Here is a 23,674-nt window from a genome sequence, read left to right as displayed (position 1 = left end):
TCGACTGTGGCACAGGAAAGCAGTCTTCAAGCCATCTTTGAGAAATTATGGATACAGTATTGCAATCACTGTGTTTTGATTTGTGGGAGGCAATTTTTGGTCGACATCTAAACCTCATGCGTCCGCAACAGCATTTCTGCTTTGGCGTGACTTGCGCTGGGAGTGAGGTAAAAGGCATGGATTGGGATAGTGTGCGGGCAGGTGTGTTTTTATATAGGGTGAAATGGAATGAGAAATGTAATACAAAATGTCTGAAAGGGGTGTATTTATGTAAATGTCCACATTGCCTCAATATCTTTGTGTCAATAAATCAAATATCATTTTGACTGATGGTTTTCAAACCTTATTGGGTTTAAGATGACATCACTCTGAAGTACCATCAACAATTTCACCTTGGTATGTCAAAATATGATTGAATTTGAGTAGTTTACACTTTTGCTGAATCTAATAACTCTTACCACAGAAGAAACAGCTTACTTTTGTATACAGTAACTGAACATAACAATAGTCAGCACTGAGAATAGTTCAATGGACTGGGACAGTGATCTGAAAAGTATAAGTTTGTGGATTTGAATCCAGCCACTGTCTTTTGGCCTGTCTTAAATTTGAATATATGTTTAGTTAAACAGGATGACATCATTATGAAATAAATTACTTTTACAAAACTTTTTTACAAAACTTAGTTTTTCAATGTATTCCTTTCCACATTTCAGACGCGGTAGCACATTGCTTACTGATTGCAACCACAGGTTCGGAGAACTGCTACATCCATCTGTCATCCATGTGCTGCATCTACATAAAAAGGCACTGCCTAACTGTAACTTAATGTGTATGTATTACATGTTGTACACTGACAGCACATTTTAAAATAAATTTTACAGGATGCAATAGGTCATCCTGGCATTTTTTGTGAACTGTATCAGAAGTTCTATGTAATGGGACATACTATATAGGACTGTCGTACTAGTACAACATTTTAAACACAGGTGCTATACTGTATATTGTCAGTGTAAGAATACAACTACCAACAATACATTTTGAAAGTGGCTACAATAGCATGATTAGTATAGGTATGGGATGTAAGAAAACTTGTATAATGGTCTTGTACAATAAGCCTGTCTATTTTTACATTCATAAGTACAGTTTTGCAATGTTGAGAAACAAGGTTACATGTTTTCCGAGTTATTAGTGCACTGTTCTGGGATGCTTTTTTGTGCTAAATGTATGCCCAATCAATGTGTGACAGATAATTGAGGTAATGTCAAACCATCTGGAGTGTGCTTGCTTGATTTTAAGTCGGCAAATGTCCTAGCGTAAAACCCTGTGAGAGTAAATTCAGACCAAAGCAAACAGGAGGCAAAACTCATTTTCTATCACATTAAGTGTTATATACATTTACTCACACCCCCTTAGTAGTTATAAGTAGTAAACATATATCATAAAAAAATTGACCAAAAGCTTGATAAAAGTGTCTAGGATATAAAAAGATCAGTAGTGTTTAGTACATCATGACATTAGTAATACAAATATGGTAGTATAAAAGTATAATATATTTAAATAGCAGTGGTATCCACATGATTGCTTGAAGACTTGATACTTCTGTCCCTGAACCTATTTGGGTAAAGGAGAGGCAAAAAAGTTCACTTGGCGACTTAAGACTGACGCTGGTTTGATCTTGCTTCCAAATCTGTAAATAAATAAAAACAAAAAAGAGTTAACATACTGTATTTAACTGGACAAGGGGAAAAAGAAGAGGAAATATAGCTGCAAGCAGCGATGTGGGTTCCTCCACAAAATGGCAAAATATTATAAAAATGTACATTGTAGAAGGTCAAGAGTTGGACAACAAGAGAGCAAAACTACTTCATGTTTGGCAAACAACAAGTTCAAGTTTTATTTGTCAGGTACACAGAACAACACAAGGTCAGACTGGGCACTGAAATTCTTAAGACAAGACAACGCAAGCACCTGGCAAAACATAACATATAAGTACACAGAACATAATTTACAACTATAACAACAGGCTGAATGGGGATTTGAACTCATGAGCATAAGGATACAAGTCAGTCTCTGTATCCTCTCTGCTACACACCAACTGTTGAGAATGTATGAATTAGGACTGTCCCCGACTAAGATTTATTTTGGTCGACCAAAACTCGACTAAAACGTCTGAAAATCAACAAATCGAAATTTGAAAAAGTACAAACATTTTCCCGATCTGACTTAATGGCTGCTGGACATAGCAGATTCAGCCGCAATTAGCCTACTAATAATAAGACTCGTATCACCAGTCCTGTTGTAACTGAATGCCGATGGTATTTAGTATCTCTTACAATGTACTACAAATAAAAAATATTGTGTGTTTAACATGCAAATTATCAGAGCGCGCTTATCACTGCCTGAAAACTTGCAGCATGCAAACTTACGTAGAAGTTGAGTGGGGAACGGTGCAAAAGAGAAAGATTATGTTGTCATGGCCGGAGAAGATAATGTCATTCGATTTGGATGTGATTCTTATAATAGGCTTATTCATTTTTCAACCCAGCGCGTTAGCATGAGCGAAGTAGGGCTAGGCCAACTTACGTTTTTCAGGTGGTAGGCTACATCATATTCAACGTAGAACTATGAAAAGTAACCCGTTGTTGTCAGTTTGCATTCAACGTTTTTTTAGTCACCCGGTACTTTGTAAATGTAAATGTGCTTTAATGAAATGCTGCCACACCATGGATTTCTTTGCCATTTTGACTCACACTGCCATACGGCAGCTCGACTAAAAAAATCTTAGTCGATCAAGAGCATATCGACTAGTCGACTGAGTGGGGACAGCCCTAGTATGAATGGAAAGGGCAGAATATTAGCTTTGGGACAAAGGTTAAGAAATGGTTGGCATTTCAAAGTGAAATTGCATGCAATTGTGCATGGTATTTCAGAATGATGTCATCCTGTTTAACTAAACAGATAATCAAAATGATGACAGGCCAAAATATAATGGCTGGATACCAACCTACGACCTTATACTTTACAGGTCACCATCCCAGCCCATTGAGCTATTCTCAGTGTTGAATAGTGTCATGTTCTGTAACTGTATAGATAAGCTGTTTCTCCTGTGGTAAGCGTTGTTAGATTCAGCCAACGTGAAACTGCTTGTACATTTCCTATAAAAACTGGACAACAGGATGACAGGGTTGCTGCTGTAAAGAATAACTTACTCATAGTAAAAAAAAGAAGTTGTTTGGAGTGCCATAACATGGAAGGGAATTTCAAATCATGCCTAGCATCAGTGGGGATATGTCCTGGCTTAGGTTACTGAAATGAATTTGAGCAACAGTCAAGGGATCCACCTGAACAATCAATTTACTTCATTAGAGATAAGCATTAGCGTTATCTCTACCATGCGTAGACTACAAGTAGCTAGCTACTGTGGTGAACCTGGCTTGTTTTGCAGTGGTTTACACAGTCTCGCTAAACAGATGATCGTAGTGTTGGGATGGGCTCAAATAAACACGCATTGCTAGGTTTTACAACCGTAGGATTGATCTGTTTTGTCAGAATAAGAAATAAAAAAACTATGCATCTGACAGGTTTTGAACCTACAACCCTTTGCTTACCAGCACAACAGCTCAGGCAGGGGTCGGAACAGAACTACTTGGGCCGGAGTAACTACCAGTATTATTGTGGAGATTTTAAATGTATTTATTAGTGCTGTCAAACGATTACAATATTTAATCGCATTAATGTCATAGTTAACCCGCGATTAATCACAAATAATCGCACATTTTTGTCTATTCTAAATGTCCCTTGATTTCTTTTTGTCCATAATTTTTTCTCATTTCAATGCTTTTATCAACATGGAAAAGTGGATCGGATTGCTTGGTGCAAATGTTTTTTTTAATTGAAAAAAACATTGCAATCGCCTGGCTTTGACGAGGGGGCTGGGAATTCGCATCAGCTGTGTGCTTTGCCATCAAGTGGTATTTCAGACAGGACGTGCTGCGATGATAGCTCAGTTCACAACGACAAAACACACAGATCACTTTGCTCTTGTCAATGGGACCATTTGGCAACTTTTTAATAGTAAACTTTCCATTCAGAATCTTATTGGCATCCATTTCGGCGTCTCGCGCTCGCCATCTACTCAAAGCGTCAAGTTAGCCTATACTCTGTAGCCGGCTCGCAAGCCCAAACAAGTGTGTGTGGCGTGCCTGTTGTTTCGTTTCCGGTGTAGCAAAATCCGGTATGGTGTTTTAGTTTTTCTAACGTCAGTAGTTGTTGCAACAGCATGTGAAAAAGACTACAACAGTTGCTGGGCCAAAAAGAACGTTAATCGCGCGATAAAAAATGTACGCCGTTAACGCACTGTTGGCATTGTTCAGAGGGCCGGTCCAAATGCGTTGGCGGGCCGTAGTTTGGGGACCCCTGGTCTAAGTGGATCACATTCATGCCGATGCTAATTAATTATATATTTGATGACCCATTCTGCAGGTAACCAATTTGATTTGTTAAAATGTTGTCTCGTGCTTTAAAATGATTGTTGTAAAATTACACTAGTGGCGTTGCGAGCATTCTTGATCTAGGATGACAAGTGAAGGCTAACTACTTACTAACTGAGAGTGAAGTCATGCCGGGAAATATCAAACTGGCTTTAACATATCGACCGAGCTTTAACGAGGTTGATACGCCAAAACTGAAGTTAGATATGGATAGTAAAACTAAGACTGATCGTTTTCGTTCTTTTTGAAATTTTCGTCGGAGGGCATTACAGATCCGTATTGAGCTGTCAGTAGGTCACCACGCGGATGGCATGACTGCGCATCAGCCAAATGGAACGCTTGTACTCGTAACTTTTTGAGTGTTGTCTCATGTGAGGCAGTTGTTTTGTTTGTAATAAATAATCGAGTGTGATGATGAAGTATGATATGGTTATTTTGTACCATTTCTTGATTGAATTTACAGAACAATTACTATACCGTGATATATACTGTAACCGTGATATAAAATTACTCATACTGTGACAGCAAATTTTGGCCATATCGCCCACCCCTACTTTCAGCCATTTTGTACTCGATTCAATTGCCTTAAGTAAAATTTTAAATATTTTTTTAAATTTTTTAATATGTCAATGATACATATATGTACATAATGTCAAGTCAATTAGGCCTTTGGTTCAAGAGCAGAGGAATTTTGAATGTTTTCCAAAATTATCATTGTACAGGAAAATCCATCATGGCGGACCTAATGGGTCCTTGAGGCTTTTTTGTTCCTCGTGAAAAATGAGGCATGCACACCAAGTTTCAGAAGAATTGGAGCAATGGGGTGGAAATGCCATCATTTTGAAAATTGGACTTTTGGGCGTGGCCTGTGACGCCCCCTATTGTCCGATGTGGCCCATATTTGGTGTGGGGGAACCCACTTGGATGTAATATCAATGTGCCAAATTAGAACATTTATGACAAGGGACTTTTTGAGATATTGGGGCGCAAGGAGAAGAAAAATAATAAGAAGAATAAGAATACCAACAATAACAATATGTTCCCTCCTACCGGAGGAACCCTAATAATACCAACAATTACAATAGGGTCCTCCTGATGGAGGAACCCTAACAATAGGTTTCCTCCTACCGGAGAAACCCTAAATAGCATAGTAAGATATTACAGCGGGAAAAAAGTCACAAACATGAATAAATAAATGAACAAGTATAAGTGATCTTACATGGTGGTGCTAGACAAGGTCTGCCTCATGCGCTGGGACAAGGAGCTTGACGAGGTCGTTTTAGTCATCTGGTGCTCTGGAGTGGTCACTGGTCCCAACATACTAACTGATTGTTGAAGAGAATTTATACATAACCTGATATTAACATTATTTCATATTAAACCATTACATATTTGACTCTATACTAGGGCTGTCAAGTGATTAACATATTTAATCGCGATTAATCACATAATTTCATATGATTAATCGCTATTAATCGCAAAATTATTTAATCTATTTAATCTGTAAAAATAACCCCAATAAATGATTTTAGTTGTTGAAATAACATTAAAAGGGTGTACTTAACTTCAAACAGGCCTAACTGGATGATAATGTCCATATAACAAGTTCAGATGGAACACAATTTAAATTGTGAGGGAGTTTTATTCATTCATTCATTTATACTGCTGTATAATAAACATCCACAAAATTTGACTTGTTCTGGAATATGAAATACATTTAATACATGTTGTCTTATAGCCTACTACGATATCCTGCTCCATAATATTCAAATCTCACTCAAACATACTTCAGATACTTAAGAAACCACAGATTGACCTAATATTGAACAATACAGTTTCAATTTTGTTGAACCCAGTCAGCTGCTCGCTTCTTTTGCGAGTGATGTCTGCCATATATTACTGGAGCGAACGCTGCTGCTGCTACCGCTGCTAACGCTGCTGCTGCTAGCTGTGTGCTTTGCTTGCATTTGATAGTTTAGGCTGGAAGTACTCCGGTGATAACTAAACTCAGCCTGACAATCAGTACACACAGCCTTAGTTTTGTCAACCAAGCCGTCTTGCAACTTTTTGAAATGGAACTTCCCATCTAAAAGCCCCCTCTCCATCCTTCAGCTACCGTCGGCAGTCAAAGTCATGTGACGACAGGTGATTCCCAGGGTCAAAAAGAAACCTGCGTTTCTTTTTGACCCTGGGACAATTTTCTTTGTCGCGTTAATGTGAGATTGCATTAACGCGTTATTAATGCGTTAACTTTGACAGCCCTACTCTATACACAAAAGATTTGGCATTTTCCCCAGTCTAGTTGTTACTTAGCAAATGCATACAAGTAAGAACATTCTGTCAAAAAAGGATGACAATTACCTTTCTGTTCTCGAGTGTTGTGGTCATTTACATTGTCCATGACAACTGTGTGTGCTTGGTCAAATGCGAACTGGTTCCAATATTTTGCTGGTATGCTTAGCAAACGCTCAATCACCTGCACACATTAAAGAAATATATATATTTTAATTAATTAGAAACGTTAAGAGTGGTTACTAAAGAATATTGAACTTTTCCATTAATTAATTAGGAATATAATTGTATTTTCTTCTAGATGACACGCCTGAAATACTACATATTGGGTACATCTACATAGTAACATACCCTTGGCTGCCTGTTGGTGTCCTGCAGGATGGTCATGGGATCGGGGTCTTGGACAGCATGGCCTACCAAGGTTGGCCCAAACACTCTGGCCAAGTTGGTGATGTTCATCTTGGTGTCTACACACTGGGCTACCCTGGGAGGATTTTTTTTTAGGAATAGACGTTCAAACATGTTTTTTTGTATTAAGCCTTGTAAAATCCGGAGTTCTCATGTGAATGCCATTAGGTACACCTGGGTGGTAACAGCAGGATTGTAAATGGATTGTGAATTGAAATCAACTGCTTAGGGCCATGCACACGTAATTTATTTTACAGCAATTTTACACAGTCCCCAAAGAACGACAATTTAGTAGTAACAAAGTGTGTAACCTCTGAAGATGGACCATCAAGAAGGCCAGAGTGTCTCTGTTGGGTTGAGGTAGCTCACTGATGGTCTGGCACATCAACGAAAGACTGTTGCCATCATCTTGGATTTCTGTGGGTAATAAACAGGGAAAAATTAAGAACAATAAGACAATAATTACACTTACTTAATAATAATCAATGTAACTAGTCTGCATGGATTCCGTTCATAATGACATTCTGTGATACAACAAACCTATTGAAGAGAAAATGATAATTTAGCAAAGTTCTGAGTAACCTGCTGCCTCCATGAAGGCACGGTTGAGGCAGAAGGTGAGCAGAGGTTCCTGGAGGCTCCTCAGAAAGTCCTTGAGGAGGCCTGTGATGGCGTTAATGTCCTCCACCTTGCCAAGCGGTGGCATAGTCTTTCCTTGCAGGAACAGCTTCTTAAGCTCCTTGACAGTGCGCTCAGAGCCTGAGACACGGTACAAGCCAACCTTAAAACATTAAAGATTTTAAGAAAAGTTACACAACTTCATTTTCAGACCCCTTTGTTTATGTCATTTGACATTACTGTGAATGGTTCAGGCCATAGTTGACTAACCCTAAAAAATATGTACCCTTTAAAAATGTATTTTCATGAAGTCTGTCATGGAAAACAGATAAATGTATGTCAAATTAACAAATGACTTAATTCTCCCCAGGAGTAATTTGTGATTTTAATGATTAACCAGCACCTTACCTCATGCAGACCTCTTCGTTCAATCTCTTTGACACAGCAAATCACTAGGGGTGGGACCATGGGGAAGGTGGATGGAGCGTAGTCTGCCAGGGTGGCCTAACCACCGGTGATTGAAAACAAATCCAGATATTTTCCATCATGAATTGTGTGTTCCAAATATGCTTATTAATTTGGAAATTAAATCTATGTAGCTTAAAGAGAGGTAATTATAGCTCTTGGACATTTAATTTATTTGTACATCACAACCTCATGTTCTGATCCTCTACAGGCTCAGTTAGAGCCAGAGCATCCCCAAAATACCAAAATTGCATTAAGAATTTTTAGGAGCTCACCAAACATCCTTACATTTGAACTAGGGCTGAACGATTAATTGCATTCGCGATTTGCTCCGCGTCTTATTTCGGGACCTGGGGTATAAGAGTAGTACAGCTTCAGAATCTTAAGTTACAGTAGTTTCTTCAATATCTTTGTCAAAAAACGACCATACAAACTTCAAACCTGTTGCACATTCTTCTACTACTAACTGACCAAGTTGTCCAACCTTTGGTTTGGTGATAAAGTTGATTATTGACTACCAATAGCCAATAAGGCTGTCATAATTGCTCAAAAATGACGTTCGAATATTCCCTTAAAAAAAAACACATTCGAATATATTAGAATTTCTGGTTGCGCATTAGGTACGTCAATAACAGGACAAGTTAATACAATGAAACATAACTACTTGTTTACTGTAGGTAGGCCTAATTTATAGACGTTTAAACATATTTGACAAACTACTTACACAAAAATAAGTAAATGAACTAATGGCCAAGACCGCAGACTTTCTTTCTCTCTCTCTCCTGCACCATTGCGCTCTCTGCGCATAGCGGTGTAAAATGAATGACAACAATAAACAAATGCTGAGTTCTGATCAAGAGTTTTGTTCAAGCAATTTAAAGTTGCGATTTTTGCCCCAAATATGGCAGGCTTCATTCAGTGATTGAAACAAATATTAATTACATTAAAGTTTTACAGTATAGAACCGACATTGAACCCTCCGAGCGAGCTGTGCTATGGTAAACATGTAGATGTAGCCTTGTTGCTAGTTGTTGAATGGTAAATTCACTCTAGCTTACATAGTTTACACACTACTTTAGCTGTAGGCTCAACAAGTTTACCATCAACTGACCAAAATCCGAAATAATCCAAACATCACTCTTTAGAGTTTTGGGGATTACAATCACTTTCTCGCTGCGGTCAAGCTGGGTTCTGAACTTTCTGCCATCTTCCACACAAGTCACCTGTCAGCAGTGACGCTCAGGCGCGCCCCCACCCGCAAAGCAGACAGACGGGCTGCCGCAGCGGTTGTGTATTTATTTATTTTTACATTCGAATATTAATCGTTTTTTTACCACTATTTGAATATTGTTCGAATTTAGAATATTCGTTGACAGCCCTAATAGCCAATAAATCAATGAAAACACCAACTTTCAGATATCAATATCCTCAATCTCTTTGTCAAAACTGACCACAGAAACTTCAGACCTGTTGCACATACATATAATCCATTGTTTGACCTTTGACCTATATTTGACGATGACCCCTTAACTCTTTATAGTTACTACTAGTTTTATACTTACTCTTTATGGGTTAATCTATTATCAACTTTATCACCAAACCAAAGGTTGGACAACCTAGTAGTAGAAGAATGTGCAACAAGTTTGAAGTTTGTATGGTCGATTTTGACCAAGATATTGAAGAAACATTCGGGCTGTACTACACTTTTACCCTGGTCCCTAAATATGATGCGGAGCCTAAGAGAGGTACAAATATGAATGTCTGTTGAATATCGAATAGTGCTGTCAGTTTAACGCGTTATTAACGGCGTTAACGCAAAACCATTTTAACAGCGTACATTTTTTTTCCGCGAGATTAATGTTTTTTTTGGCCAAGCAAACTGTTTTCACATGCTGTTGCAGCAACTACTGACGTTAGAAAAACTACAACACCATACCGGATCTAGCTAGACCGGAAACAAAACAACAGGCACGCCGCACACACTTGTTTGGGCTTGCGAGCCGGCTAAAGAGTACTAGGCAAACGTTACGTTTTGAGTAGATGGCTAGTGCGAGATGCCGAAATGGATGCCAATAAGATTCTGAATGGAAAATGTACTTTTAAAACGTTGCCAAATGGTTCCATTGACAACACCAAAGTGATCTGTGTGTTTTGTCGTTGTGAACTGAGCTATCATCACAGCACGTCCAGTCTGAAATACCACTTGATGGCCAAGCACACAGCTGATGTGAATTCCCCGCCCCCTTGTCTCAACAGAACCTGACACTACAGACAATTTGCCAATTTTGCCTTTAAAAAAGATGCTGCGCAATGTCAAGTATTGTGCAAAACCTGCCTGGCTAACGTTGCTACCTCACGGAGCAACACCACCAACCTAATTTGGCCCTGAAAAAAACACCACAAAGCCATGTACGATGCATAGCTAAAATGCTGAACACCAGTGAGTCAAATAAGCCAATAACACCCGATAGGATCACCGATCGAAATGTTTCAAAGCCTAACTCCATATTTATGTACAAAATTACTCAAGCAAAAGTTGGCAGCCCTGGATGATCGGTGATCCCAGGGGCGGAGCAAGGGTTGTGTCTCGGGGAGGCGTAAACTGATTTGGGGGCCCCCCTGTTATTAACATTTTGCAGTGCAATAAAATTTGTGGTGGACTGTTATCGGCGTTAACATGCTGCGTTAATGTGAGACTTATCGGGCGATAAAAAAATATCGACGTTATTCTATTCTCAAACTTGGGTTGGGAGCTGGGTCTATACTACGCAAGCTATGATGACTTTCACCTTCATATTTTCGCCTGGATGTATACATAGCCGAGTTGCACTGTAGGGGGCGAGAACGGGTCTTCGAACCCGTGTGTATGCCTTGTGTATGAAATTACCACATCAAACGTGACGTGCCAACATGGATGCAGCTATGAAGCCGCCGGGTTTGCTTCGGGGAAAATGTATTTTTAAGAAGTTTCCCAATGGAAACCTTGACAAGACTAAGGTTGTTTGCACCTTATGCAATGCAGAATTAGTTTACTGTAGGAGTTCTTCCAGTGTCAAATACTACCTAAACGCAAAGCATCCCTTAGCTAATGCGGAAGATGCCGGCAAGCACTGATGTAGCGCAGGGGAAGAGTCGTCGTCAAACTACTATGTTTGAGTACAACCGAGGTGAGCCCGTCAGCACAGCTGCTACTGCTTCTGACTGTAAACAGTTAATCTAGAGATGTGCGCGTTCACATAAAGGGGCGGACTTTGCACCGCATGTCCAATTGCAAACATGGACGAAACAAACGCATATTTCACGCAGGAGGAGCAGACAATCTACCAAACTTTTTCTACTCCTCCTGCGTGAAATATTGTAATACAAGCCAGTGTTTCCCACAGATTAGAAATCTAATTGTGGCGGGGAGGGGTGGGGGTTGTCAGACCGGGGGGGGGGGGGGGGGGGATAAGAGCGTCTGCTAAATGACTAAATGTAAATGTGAGTAAGGTACCTAGCGAAAAGTAGCCTCAACTTTCCTCGACTTTTAGCTACGGCACTAATGCTGAAGGCTCGCTGATATAGCTGTCGGTCTTACTAGAACGGCATATGTATGTTGTGACTGTGTGCATATGTGGGAAAGACGCATGAGTGACAGAGAGACGGAGGGAGAGCAGGGGAAAGGAAATGCAGCTGAACGAATACGCTGCATGTTTTAACCTAAATAGCGATAAAAAAAAATGTTTTACGAAACGCAATGTGTGGCGGCCGGTGTTGATTCTGTGCCACAAATTAGTCTATGTGTGGGAAACACTGCAAGCATATCAGGAATACAGACATATAATACAGTCAAAATTCAACAAATTCACTGCTGCCAAGCTGGAATAGCAGACGCTGTAAATGCATAAGCTACATGACTTATTGAAGATGTGACCATAATTACACGTGTGTATTCCACAACGTAAAACTTTTGTTGCTGTATTATTTTAGTTGCAACCCTGCAGTGGCAAACGATCGTGGGAGCAAATAAAAAAGTGTTGCCTAAAAAAGTAGCAGTAGGCAACACTTACAAGTACAAGGCTGAATTGCCTGAATTAGTCCCTTTGTAGGATATTGTATAGCAAAAAAAGGCCTATACAACAATGAAATTGCTTGCAGCCAACAGGAAGACAAATTTGGCAACTGGGGGGGGGGGGAGAGGCTCCTCCCCAGGACTTCACTCGTTCGATGATCGACTTTGTAATCGTGTCGTCGGACTTGGGGCCGCATGTCTTGGACACTCGGGTGAAGAGAGGGGCGGAGCTGTCAACTGATCACCACCTGGTGGTGAGTTGGCTTCGATGGTGGGGGAGGACGCCGGTCAGGCCTGGCAGGCCCAAACGTAATGTGAGGGTCTGCTGGGAACGGCTGGCAGAACCCTCTGTCAGAAGGAGCTTCAACTCCCACCTCCGGGAGAGCTTCGATAATGTCTCGGGGGGGGGGGGGGGGGGCGAGGACATTGAGTCTGAATGGGCTATGTTCCGGGCCTCCATTGTTGAAACGGCTGACCGGAGCTGCGGCCGCAAGGTGGTCGGTGCATGTCGCGGCGGTAACCCTCGAACCCGGTGGTGGACTCCGGAGGTGAGGGATGCCGTCAAGCTGAAGAAGGAGGCCTATCGGACTTTATTGGCTGGTAGGACTCCAGAGGCAGCTAATGTGTACCGGCAGGCCAAGCGGAACGCGGCTTTGGCGGTCGTGGAGGCAAAAACCCGGGCATGGGAGGAGTTCGGCGAGGCCATGGAGAATGACTTCCAAACGGCTTCAAAAAGGTTCTGGACCACCATCCGGCGACTCAGGAGGGGGTAGCAGTGCTCTGTCAACACTGTATACGGTGGGGATGGTGCGCTGCTGACCTCGACGGGGGACGTCCTGGATCGGTGGAAGGAATACTTCGAAGACCTCCTTAATTCCACCAACAAGCTTTCCGACGTGGAGGCAGAGTCTGGGGACATCGGGGGGGGCCCTTCTATCTCTGGGGCTGAGGTCACCGAGGTGGTTGAAAAGCTCCTCGGTGGCAGGGCCCCTGGGGTGGATGAGGTCCGCCCGGAGTTCCTTAAGGCTCTGGATGTTGTAGGGCTGTCTTGGTTGACACGACTCTGCAACATCGCGTGGACATCGAGGACAGTGCCTCTGGACTGGCAGACCGGGGTGGTGGTTCCCCTCTTTAAAAAGGGGGACCGGAAGGTGTGCTCCAACTTTAGGGGGATCACACTACTCAGCCTCCCTGGGAAAGTCTATTCAGGGGTCCTGGAGAGGAGGGTCCGTCGGATTGTCGAACCTCGGATTCAGGAGGAGCAATGTGGTTTTCGTCCTGGCCGTGGAACAGTGGACCAGCTCATACCCTCCGCGGAGTCCTGGAGGGTACATGGGAGTTCGCCCAACCAGTCTACACATGTTTTGTGGATTTGGAAAAAGCGTTCGACCATGTCCCTCGGGGGCTCATGTGGGGGGTGCTCCGAGAGTACGGGGTACCGGATTCCCTGATCGGGGCTGTCCGGTCCCTATACGACTGGTGCCAGAGTCCGCATTGCTGGTAGTAAGTCGAACTTGTTTCCGGTGAGGGTTGGACTCCGCCAGGGCTGCCCTTTGTCACCGATTCTGTTCATTACTTATATGGACAGAATTTCTAGGCGCAGCCAGGGTGTTGAGGGGGTCCGGTTTGGTGACCTCAGGATCGGGTCGCTGCTTTTTGCAAATTATGTGGTCCTGTTGGCTTCATCGGGCCGCGACCTTCAGCTCTCACTAGAGCGGTTCGCAACCGGAGGGAAAGTGGCTGGGATGCGAATCAGCACCTCCAAATCTGAGGCCATGGTAATCGACCGGAAAAGGGTGGAGTGCCATCTCCGGGTCGGGGAGGAGAACTTGACCCAAGCAGAGGAGTATCTCGGGGTCTTGTTCATGAATGAGGGAAGAATGGAGCGCGAGATTGACAGGCGGATCGGTGCGGCGTCCGCAGTGATGCGGGCTCTGCATTGGTCCATCGTGGTGAAGAAGGAGCTGAGTCGAAAGGCGAAGCTCTCTATTTACCAGTCGATCTACGTTCCTACCCTCACCTATGGTCATGAACTATGGGTAGTGACCGAAAGAACGAGATCGCGAATACAAGCGGCTCGGGCATCTGATTAGGATGCCTCCTGGACGCCTCCCTGGTGAGGTGTTCGGGGCACGTCCCACTGGGAAGAGGACCCGGGGAAGACCCAGGACACGCTGGAGGGACTATGTCTCTCGGCTGGCCTGGGAACGCCTCGGGGTCCCCCAGGAAGAGGTGGTGGAAGTGGCCGGGGAGAGGGAAGTCTGGGCCTCCCTGCTTAGGTTGCTGACCCCGCGACCCGACCCCCGGGGAAGCGGTAGATAACGACGACAACGACGAATAACACGATCGACTTCCTATACCTTTCAGGCGCGAGGTTCATTTGTTTCAATGATTCACAAATGCGATGTACAAATGTATTTCGTGATTCACAAATGTAACGCAATTCACAAATAAATGACCCCATTACACTAGTTTTGTTCGACTTCATGCGGTGCCGACAGCCGGCTGCATTGAAGCTGAGAAAGCCATTGGCTGCTTCAAGTCAGCCGGCCTGCCGGCAACGCCGGCGCTGCATGAAAACGTGTAAACGGGGCCTAATACTCTGACTGGAATTATGAGTATGACAACGTCAGGCTAACAATTTGGGCAAGCTACACGCGAAACCAAGCCCCCACGAAAAAAAAGAAAAAAACGACCGGCATGATGCGCACTGCAGTTGACTATCTAAGGCATGCTATAGGTGGTGGGCCGAGCCCGCGTATCTGCTTTTGTTTTTTAAATGACCTGTCCCCGTCGATGGAGGAGCTGGACTTTTGATATTATGAACGTCATTTTTTTCTTAAAACATTTTTGTTAGTTAGCACATCTAATTTTTGCAAATGTTTTCTGTAGCGTAGTTCAAAGTTAGCAACTTTATCAGGCAATCGTCTCAACTACCTAACTCTCCAACAAACCAGAACTCGTTTATCATATTGTTGGCTAATCGAATGGTTTGTAACAGGATCAGCTGATAGTAAAAACAACCAAGGTGACCATGCGTCAAGTAACTTGCCTAGTAAGCCTACAAGTCTCGGCACTACAATGGCAGCTCGTGAGCTTTAATTAAATACTTGCTTTCCGTATCACTATATGTATTTAATTCACCTTACTTTCTTCATTTTTAAAATCAGTGGCGGTGATTAAAACTGTTGGGCACTCACTGACCTGGAGATTAAGCTGGCTGAGCTCAGGATTGCCAAAAACACAAAGAAATACGAGAACATTATTGAGAAGTTTTTATACAACAAATACCATAATATGTAGCATGTTGAAAGTGTTTATGTAGTCTTGGCTCTTCCTCTTGTGTTTAGTGGAGACTTAAATTCGACACTGGCTGACCCTGAATGGGGTAGCCCTTGCAAGTGATCCCCAAAAACCCTGTAAAAAGTAATACACAACATCCGATTTGGACTGTTTAGAGGGTGTAAGCTGTCTTGTGTCTACCTCTTGTTGACTGTACTGTAGACTGAGCTGGCTGGTGAAGGGACCCTGAGCTGACTGGAGATAGTAGACTGAGCTGGCTGGTGAAGGGACCCTGAGCTGACTGGAGATGGTAGACTGAGCTGGCTGAAGATGGGAGACTGAGCTGTGTCAACATAATCAAACGAGCGATAGGTCTCGGTCTGCTCTAGTTGCTCTAAGTTATTTCCCGACCTTTTACCTTTGTCATTGTCTTTCTTGCTCTGTCCTTAAACATCTAAACATTGTTTTTTTAATATCTTCACTCTATAGCCTTTATTGTACAAAAAACATGGGAGCAGACACTGACGACTAGAGGGGCATGGTATTCAACATCAGATTATAGGTCTTTTTTGTCCTGCCCATCCTCTCCTCTGCCCTGCCCGTCCTGTCTGTGCTTTTAATAAGCATGCAATGTCTGTTAATTAATTTTCAAAAAAAATGTGGTGCACTTAAATTGTAACAGCAAAATTAATTTTGCGGTAGGTTATTTGTATACACTGACCCCAATGTACATCTTGCCATACAAAATTCAGAAAACCTTCTCCAAAGCTGCATTTTCACTCTTACGTGCTTTAGCTATATTTGTTGTGTTGGTGAAGTTGCTGTAACACCCCTGTGAAATACAACATTACCTAGAACAGTGGTTCCCAACCCTGGTCCTCAGGGCACCCCTGTCCCGCATGTTTTAGATGTTTCCCTGCTCCAACACACCTGATTCAAATGAATGGTCATAAGCAGTCTTATGCAGAGCTGGATAACGACCCATTCATTTGAATCAGGTGTGTTGGAGCTGGGAAACATCTAAAACATGCAGGACAGGGGGTCCTGAGGACCAGGGCTGGGAACCACTGACTTAGCATAAAAATAAAAAAAGACGTTATAAAGTTACACGGTAGCAAGCAACCTAGTCGTAAAGAGAATGGCAGAATTTGTTGTGAATTTTGATTTGCTGGGTGGGCTGACGTTTGACGAGTGGTGGGAGACTAATTGACAGAATTGAGGAGAGAAAGAGTTTAAAAAGACCAGGCATGCAGAGAAGACAGAGGCTGAACATCAACTTATCGGCCAGGTACATCGGCAGAAAGTTTAATATCTGCAGATGCCAATGTCGTACAGATATTATCGTGCATCCCTAATGTTAATGTTTACTTCCTACTTTACTTGCCTTGAATATTGGGGTATACGATTGGTGGATTTTATGAAGGTGTCATGTATATGAGCTCTTATTGGATGCGGACCATAGTTGTCCCAAAAATATGCCTGAGTCGATAAAGAAACTAAATGTTTGTTCCTTGAAAAATGTGCAAGAACTGGACATGCCAACACATTTTTTAAGGGCTGTAGAAAAGGTTTAAAGCGATTCAGAAAAATCCAGCTCCTCCATCGCCAGGGATCGTTCAAATGCATGATTTTGAGCTTCGGCCCACCACCTATTAGCCTGGCTCTGCCGAACTACGTACTTCCGCTCAATTTGGATTTTGCTTCTGTACTCGGTCTGGCCGTTCAGTAGGTAAGTCAGATTTTGCAAGTTACTTTTTAACCGGCCAATCACCGAACAGAGGGAGTGGCTGTAAACGATGACGTTGATGTCGTGCGCTAGTTTGTGTTGTAGTTCCGTAATGGCGGCGGAGAAAGATGCGAGCCAAGCCATTCAGTCCGTTGTGGCAACGCTGCCGAATATCCAACAGCTAAATCCGGAGCAAGAACAAGTTTTGCTGAGTTTTGTTGGTGGCCATAATGTTGTGGCCCTCCTCCCCATGGGGTTCGGGAAAAGTTTGATTTTCCAGCTACGGCAGCTAGCTCTGTTACAGTAGTGGTGAAGGAATTGGCTAAGGCGAACGCTAGCGATTGGTTATGGCAGATCAGAGTGGCCTCTGGGCAGATCCAATAGTTTTAAACTTCAACAGAGTACCCGCCTACAAGGAAGTCAACGCTTGTCAATGGAGCGAGGCCAGACGCTCTGTACAAATGAAATGTACGAGAGTCTGGTTAGGACCAGGCTAACCACCTACTACGATTGAACTAAAATTCCACTAGACTAATCATTTTCTTTTCCGAACTGACATGTATTGTGCATCTCTCAAAACCAGCAAACTCATAGCCTACACACAGGTCAAAACACAAACACATTATTTATCAATTTCAGACGGCTGAAAGTCCTCTCTGCCTTAGCACACCGATAAGCAGGAATTGTCAAATGCGAAAAAGAATGGCATGGTTTAAGAAAGCACGGTTCATGTCGTTGTCAATCAGAAATGGTAGGATGCTGTGTGTGTTTAGTTCATGTTTTTCCATTCTCAGCTCACGGTACATAGATTCACACACAGATATTCCGAATAGAACTCCGCAAGCGCTCTAACTTTCTGAGCAGCATCAGGGTGACAAAAACGTTTCAGGTTCATCGCAGCAAATTTCTCAGCCATTCTCCCGAAAGCAGCAAAGCGATGCTCAAACTGCGAAAGTTTACTCAATGTCTATCCTACTGTACTTCTACACGTCATGTAAACAAATTGCAAATGTATATATTTAGTAAAATTGTCTTTTAGTTAATCCCCATGCTTGGAGTAACAGGAAAGAATGAGACACTAAAACCACCTGATGATCACAGTAATCCTTGTTCATACAACTAGCCCAGGAACACTGCGCCTAAATAATAATCTCACCTACAAAGAAGGAATCTGATATATTTGCGAAAAGATTGCACACAACTATATGGAAAAACTATATTTAGTAAAATGTTCTACCATGGATACAATCAACGTTTTATTGCCAAAGAGAAATTATGAAAAAAGAAAAACAAAATCATAGATCGCGGGGCCCCCTCGGGTGCGGGGCCTGGGGATTACGGCGCCCCCACCCCCACTCCGTTACTGGGTGATACACATACAGAAGGATCACTATGGCCGTCAGTGCCATACTGTTTCTGTTAGGCTACTGACTGGATCAGAAATGTTCAGACAGCGTTTCTTTTTCTTTTACCTACTGGGTGATACACATACAGAACGATCACTATGGCTGTCAGTGCCATACTGTTTCTGTTAGGCTACTGACTGGATCAGAAATGTTCAGACAGCGTTTCTTTTTCTTTTAAGATTTAACCTTGCGTGAGTTCTAAATATTTCCGACGGTCCCCACAGCGCGTTTTATTTTTCCGAAACGGTAGCTAGCTTTAGTTAAAGTGCAAAGCATGTTATTAGCCTACGTTTAGCCTTGATTTACCTAAATAATTTCAAAGAGGTACAGGCAGTATGTTTTCCTTAATTTTTCTGAACTTTGTGTTATGTTGCTGACTGGAGATCAGTGATATATATATATATATATATTATATAAATATAATAATCACATTAAATCGCAATTGCAATATTAGTCAAATTAATCGCAAGCTTATTTTCCTAAATCGTTCAGCCCTAATTTGAACACACCAAAACCTTGCATGTTAACCCTGTATTTTCATTACCTCTACAGCCCTGACAGGGGTGCCACCTGTGGAAGGGTTACATGGCAGGGGACATCTGTCACGACACTCTGGATGTGTCACCATCCTGCAGTCCTGGCATTTTAGGTAGAGCTTCCCAAATTTGGTCTTCCTCCCACATGGCACGCAGAATTCTGACTTGATAACCTGTGCAAGACAGCAAGGTATAATCTTGTTGCTACATTGAGGTATCGACTTGAGTTTGTCAGTACCCCTTAAGCATATAGCACCAATAAAGAAATATTTTGGATACCAAATGGAACTGAAAATCATTGAAAGACAAGGCAGTAGAAAACATACTGTTTTGGGGATGAATTCATGTTTTGGTCCTGCTCTGATGACTTTGGGTCTTCTTAGTGATGGAGGGTCAGTAATTGGTGTGCTGGGAGCCTCACTAACACACTCTGATTGGTCAGTGGTAGAACCTTCCCAGACTTGAGCTGGTGGAGAAGAGAACATGTTACATCAAAGTAGAGCCATATAACAAGACAAAAGTACAGGTCACCAAGCACTCATTTAAAATATTTTCAGACTGTGTTGGATCACAGTAGTGGTTTGTTAGATAACCAGTTCCAACCAGTCTTTGTCCAATTTCTTGTCCAGTAGGGCATCGTCTCAATGGTGGAAACAGCCTCAACATGGCCTCCATTGCCAGGTATTTTGGCCACTAGCGGCTCATTCCCCTGCAACAATACAATGAAAGTAAATCATATTTTTGGGGGATTATTTAGGTTATTCCGACATAAAAATTACAGTTTTTGCTTAAATACAGAAACGATGAAATCCTAATATAGTCATCATATGAATGTTTCATGCTGCAGGAAGACATTTTTGTTTGTTGAAAAAGTAATTAAGTACCTTTTCTGATGTGTGCCCAGTAGATCGAGGCTTCTTTACCACCTCAGGAGGACCATCGGTTTTGTTTCTTAAAGAACGCTGTGGATTAATAAAGTTAACAGAACTATCAGAAGGGTATGACTGTACACTTCAACTGTCAGCTACGTACCCTCCTCAGTTCCTGACTATACTGCTGGAGTTTTTGTAAATTCATTTTTTGCTTCAACGTGAAATGGAAAATTAATAGTTTTTTTGGAGCGGTGCGTTTGTTGGGTCTGTAGGCTCAACATTCTTAAAATCCTCTTGGCTCATGCCCTGTAGATTTGTCAAATGACAGTCGGATCAATATGTCGGGCAATATATCTGTATTGGCATTTGATCCACCAGGTAAAGGGTGGGGAGGTAGGTAGTTTACAACATCTTGTATAAAAATAATAATTTCATGGCAAACACGCAACAAAACTGAATTGTCACCTCAGTAGAATGTTAGAGCCAAAGTAACAAAAACTGGTAAATAGGTGCTGAGTCAGACGACAATCTCAGATTCCTGTCAATCTAGTCTGCTTATGTACAATATATTTATAGATAAAATTAAAATAACACAGCTAACATGTTACACACTGATTGTTCTTATGTTCTTCTCATTGCATTACAGAAGGCAGAACAAACCGTGCAGTAGTGGTAGTGTTGTTGTTGGGCCGAACAAAATACATATTACATTTTTTGTTTACTTTATATATGAAGTGATGCTTAGAGCCTCCCTAAACTTCTACCTCCACTGCCAAATTTAATTTTGCCACTCTTCCTTTAAAAACGCATAACAAGAAACTCTTCTTGGAGTCTGAGCTCAATCTGGCCTCTTTCAAACATTTCCTCATCCTGTCATGTTTTACAGTCATGTTAAACGGTGCGGTAAGTGAACGCAGCTAAGATACCCCAAAAAGTGTGAGAAATAAGGCATTTAAGGGCTTTTTGTACACATTGACATTTATCAGACGCTCTTATCCAGACGACTTACAGTAAAAGTAGGGTGAAGTGCCTTTCCCAAGGACACAATGTCATTTGGCACGGCCGGGAATCGAACCAGCAACCTTCTTATTACCAGCCCGATTCCCTAACCATTCAGCCACCTGACTCCCTGGGTGTTATGCAGACAATACACACTATACTACCCTCACCCGCCTCTGACGTTTCCTCAGTCTCACAGTCTTCATAACAGAGGAGTCCCAGTCCTGCGTCAAGAAAAAAAGCAGTAATATAACACTTGCTAAAAAGTAATACCCCTATGAATGCACAGACAATAATGCTGTATAAGTTATTTTACCATGGAGTCATCCGTTTTGTCATAGCTGATATCCGACAGTATTGATGTGGATTCATCAATAGTGGTTAACCTAAAAAAAGATTTGGAGGCCTTGTTCAGGAGTAACAGCAGTTAGACAGTTCTAGTGTTTTATCTATGGGTATGAGCCTAGAAACTTTTCTAAATCTATAGTCAGGAAACAATAACTGACAATAATCAACCAGGACTCCATCTTGTCCCTTAATTGGCTTGGCGAAAAACAGCAATACTTATATAGCCTCTGTTGTTTACTTAAACTGGCTAAGTACTGTGGAATTGATTGGCGTTGCTCAGCAGCCTTGTGGGAAGCACACCTTCGGCTGTTGTTTAAGTTTGCCTTGGCTGCCTGGGCTGCCCGAGAGTGGGCACTGAGAAAGGCCAGAGCAGAGCGCTGCTCCTCACTGAGGTGGACACTGCTGCTGGTGCTCTCCGAGATTAGCAGCTCTCGGATCAACTGGATCTGGCGCTCCTACACACAGCCACAAACATGTGAATGGGCACTCGTGCTCTGAAAACTGTATCATCTTATTAAAAAAATTAACCATTGATACCAACCAATTTTTCGTAGTCAGCTTCTGCCTTCTGACGCCGTCGAATCTCTACGTCCACTTGGTTTCGGGCATGTTTTAGTTTGACCTCCAAAGTTCCTCTCTCTGCCTCTGTTTTGGACAGAACCTCTTTGCATGCCCCTAGTTCCTCGTCTACCTGCAACCACTTCCGACGACAGTCTTCAAAGTTCAAAGCCATCTGGAGGAACTCTTAAATAAGAAGGAACAGTATGAGATAGTAAGCTCACAAACCTGTCCACCCAATTGTATATGGTTTATTTTCAAGCATTGCTTAGAGCCATTTCAAAGACTTTGTAGTAAAGTCTCCAAAGTCTCCAAAGCGGAAAGAAAAAAAGAATGAATCAACACTGCAACTTGTGGAGTGGCTCTCTCCATCATAGCCTTCCGCCCAGACTGCTTTTAATTTCTCTGGGACCGTGTGGATGGGTAACAAGGAATCACTAAATTACACTAATCAGTTATTTTTATCGAGTCAATGCAAATCATTATTTTTATTGTGAGTATGGTGTGCCTGATAGCTACATCTTAGCTTGATACTAACTTACGTGGTTCAATTCCTGTATTCAAGACTTCTACATGTGCACGCAGACTCTGAAACTGGTTTTGCAGGTTCAGCGCAAACGACATGTCCTGGTGAAATGAGATCAGTTTAATGTCACAGTTGAAACTACATCAAAGCGTTAATCACTTAGCATAGTAGTTAGACCGAACCATAACTAAGATTGCCCTCCATTACATGTACAGTAGTTAGCAAGTTAACTGACTCAGCTAACAATGATGTTGTTGAACGCTATAACTTGCTGAAAGTGAAGTCTGCTTCAAAAATTTACGTTTGCAAGCTGTCATGCCATAAAGCTGTCAGGAATAGGTGACACTGACAGGAATTCTTACAGGAATTTTTTAATTCTATAGGACTCTTTTAGAAATGTATTTTGACTAGGGATTGCTAGCAAGCAGACGAGCTAGTGGACACTTAAGTGGGAGCTAGGCAATTAGAAACAATAGAATAGTACACACTTACTGTTTTCGGTGTATTTTCAGGTCAGAATGCCACGACCAGATTTTCAGCAGCTATCAAATAATATTCGACCACAGCGCGACAGGATCACCAAGACATCCGGTGTCCCTGTCACTCCGTGCTGTAATAGTGACACTCCCGCATCTTCCTGACCTCCTCCGTTTCAAACTTCAAAATCAGCGCCTTCTCCTTCCCCGATTGTATGGCATGCGGCAAAGTAGACCTATTGCTTTATCGCCGCCTACAGTGCTGGAGTGTGTCTGTTCTGAGATCTACCCTGTGAATGTGCGGCAACATACGTTTGTTTAACATCGACTTCGTTTTCAAATGTTGTTGTTTTCATTGTTTCCAAGGCAGGTTTACATACTAGGAATATTTATTTTACTTTAACTACTCATTACTAGATCGTAACTAAATTACTACATTAGCTAGACTTGGTCATTTTGCAACATATCTATCTAATTGACAGGTCACCTGTGCCACACAATTCACAATTAACTAACCGTTTCTGAAATAAGGCAAATGCAGCCAGTCTCAGGTTGTTATCTCAAAAGCATAGGCCTAGTGTAGAAAACCATACATTTTGTATACAACGATATCAACAAACA

General features: G+C 42.1%; 1 protein-coding gene across 1 annotated transcript; it reads right to left on the bottom strand.

Moving 5' to 3' along the window:
* Positions 1 to 488: 488 nt before the first annotated feature.
* Positions 489 to 23,258, bottom strand: LOC124471833 (rac GTPase-activating protein 1-like). The gene is made up of 17 exons (XM_047026449.1): positions 23,070 to 23,258; positions 22,594 to 22,678; positions 22,035 to 22,237; positions 21,794 to 21,948; positions 21,462 to 21,531; positions 21,316 to 21,369; positions 20,159 to 20,236; positions 19,878 to 19,983; positions 19,601 to 19,740; positions 19,283 to 19,447; positions 8,217 to 8,312; positions 7,773 to 7,971; positions 7,502 to 7,607; positions 7,134 to 7,266; positions 6,852 to 6,966; positions 5,710 to 5,815; positions 489 to 1,687 (listed from the first exon to the last, which is right to left on the bottom strand). The coding sequence occupies exons 2-17, from the start codon at positions 22,673 to 22,675 to the stop codon at positions 1,612 to 1,614; spliced, it is 1,884 nt and encodes a 627-aa protein (XP_046882405.1). The 5' UTR covers positions 22,676 to 22,678; positions 23,070 to 23,258; the 3' UTR covers positions 489 to 1,611.
* Positions 23,259 to 23,674: the final 416 nt, after the last annotated feature.

Source organism: Hypomesus transpacificus, chromosome 9 (genome assembly GCF_021917145.1).
Source record: "Hypomesus transpacificus isolate Combined female chromosome 9, fHypTra1, whole genome shotgun sequence".
Lineage (NCBI taxonomy): Eukaryota > Metazoa > Chordata > Actinopteri > Osmeriformes > Osmeridae > Hypomesus > Hypomesus transpacificus.
Note: the sequence above shows the minus strand (reverse complement) of the source record. Positions and strands in the feature narration are given on the sequence as shown.

Coding starts and splice junctions, on each gene's coding strand:
- LOC124471833 (XM_047026449.1), bottom strand. CDS start 22,675: ATGTCGTTTGCGCTGAACCTGCAAAACCAGTTTCAGAGTCTGCGTGCA. Junction 19,448..19,600: donor ATGAATTCATCCCCAAAACA/GTATGTTTTCTA, acceptor TGTCTTGCACAG/GTTATCAAGTCAGAATTCTG. Junction 5,816..6,851: donor CAACACTCGAGAACAGAAAG/GTAATTGTCATC, acceptor TTCAACAATCAG/TTAGTATGTTGGGACCAGTG.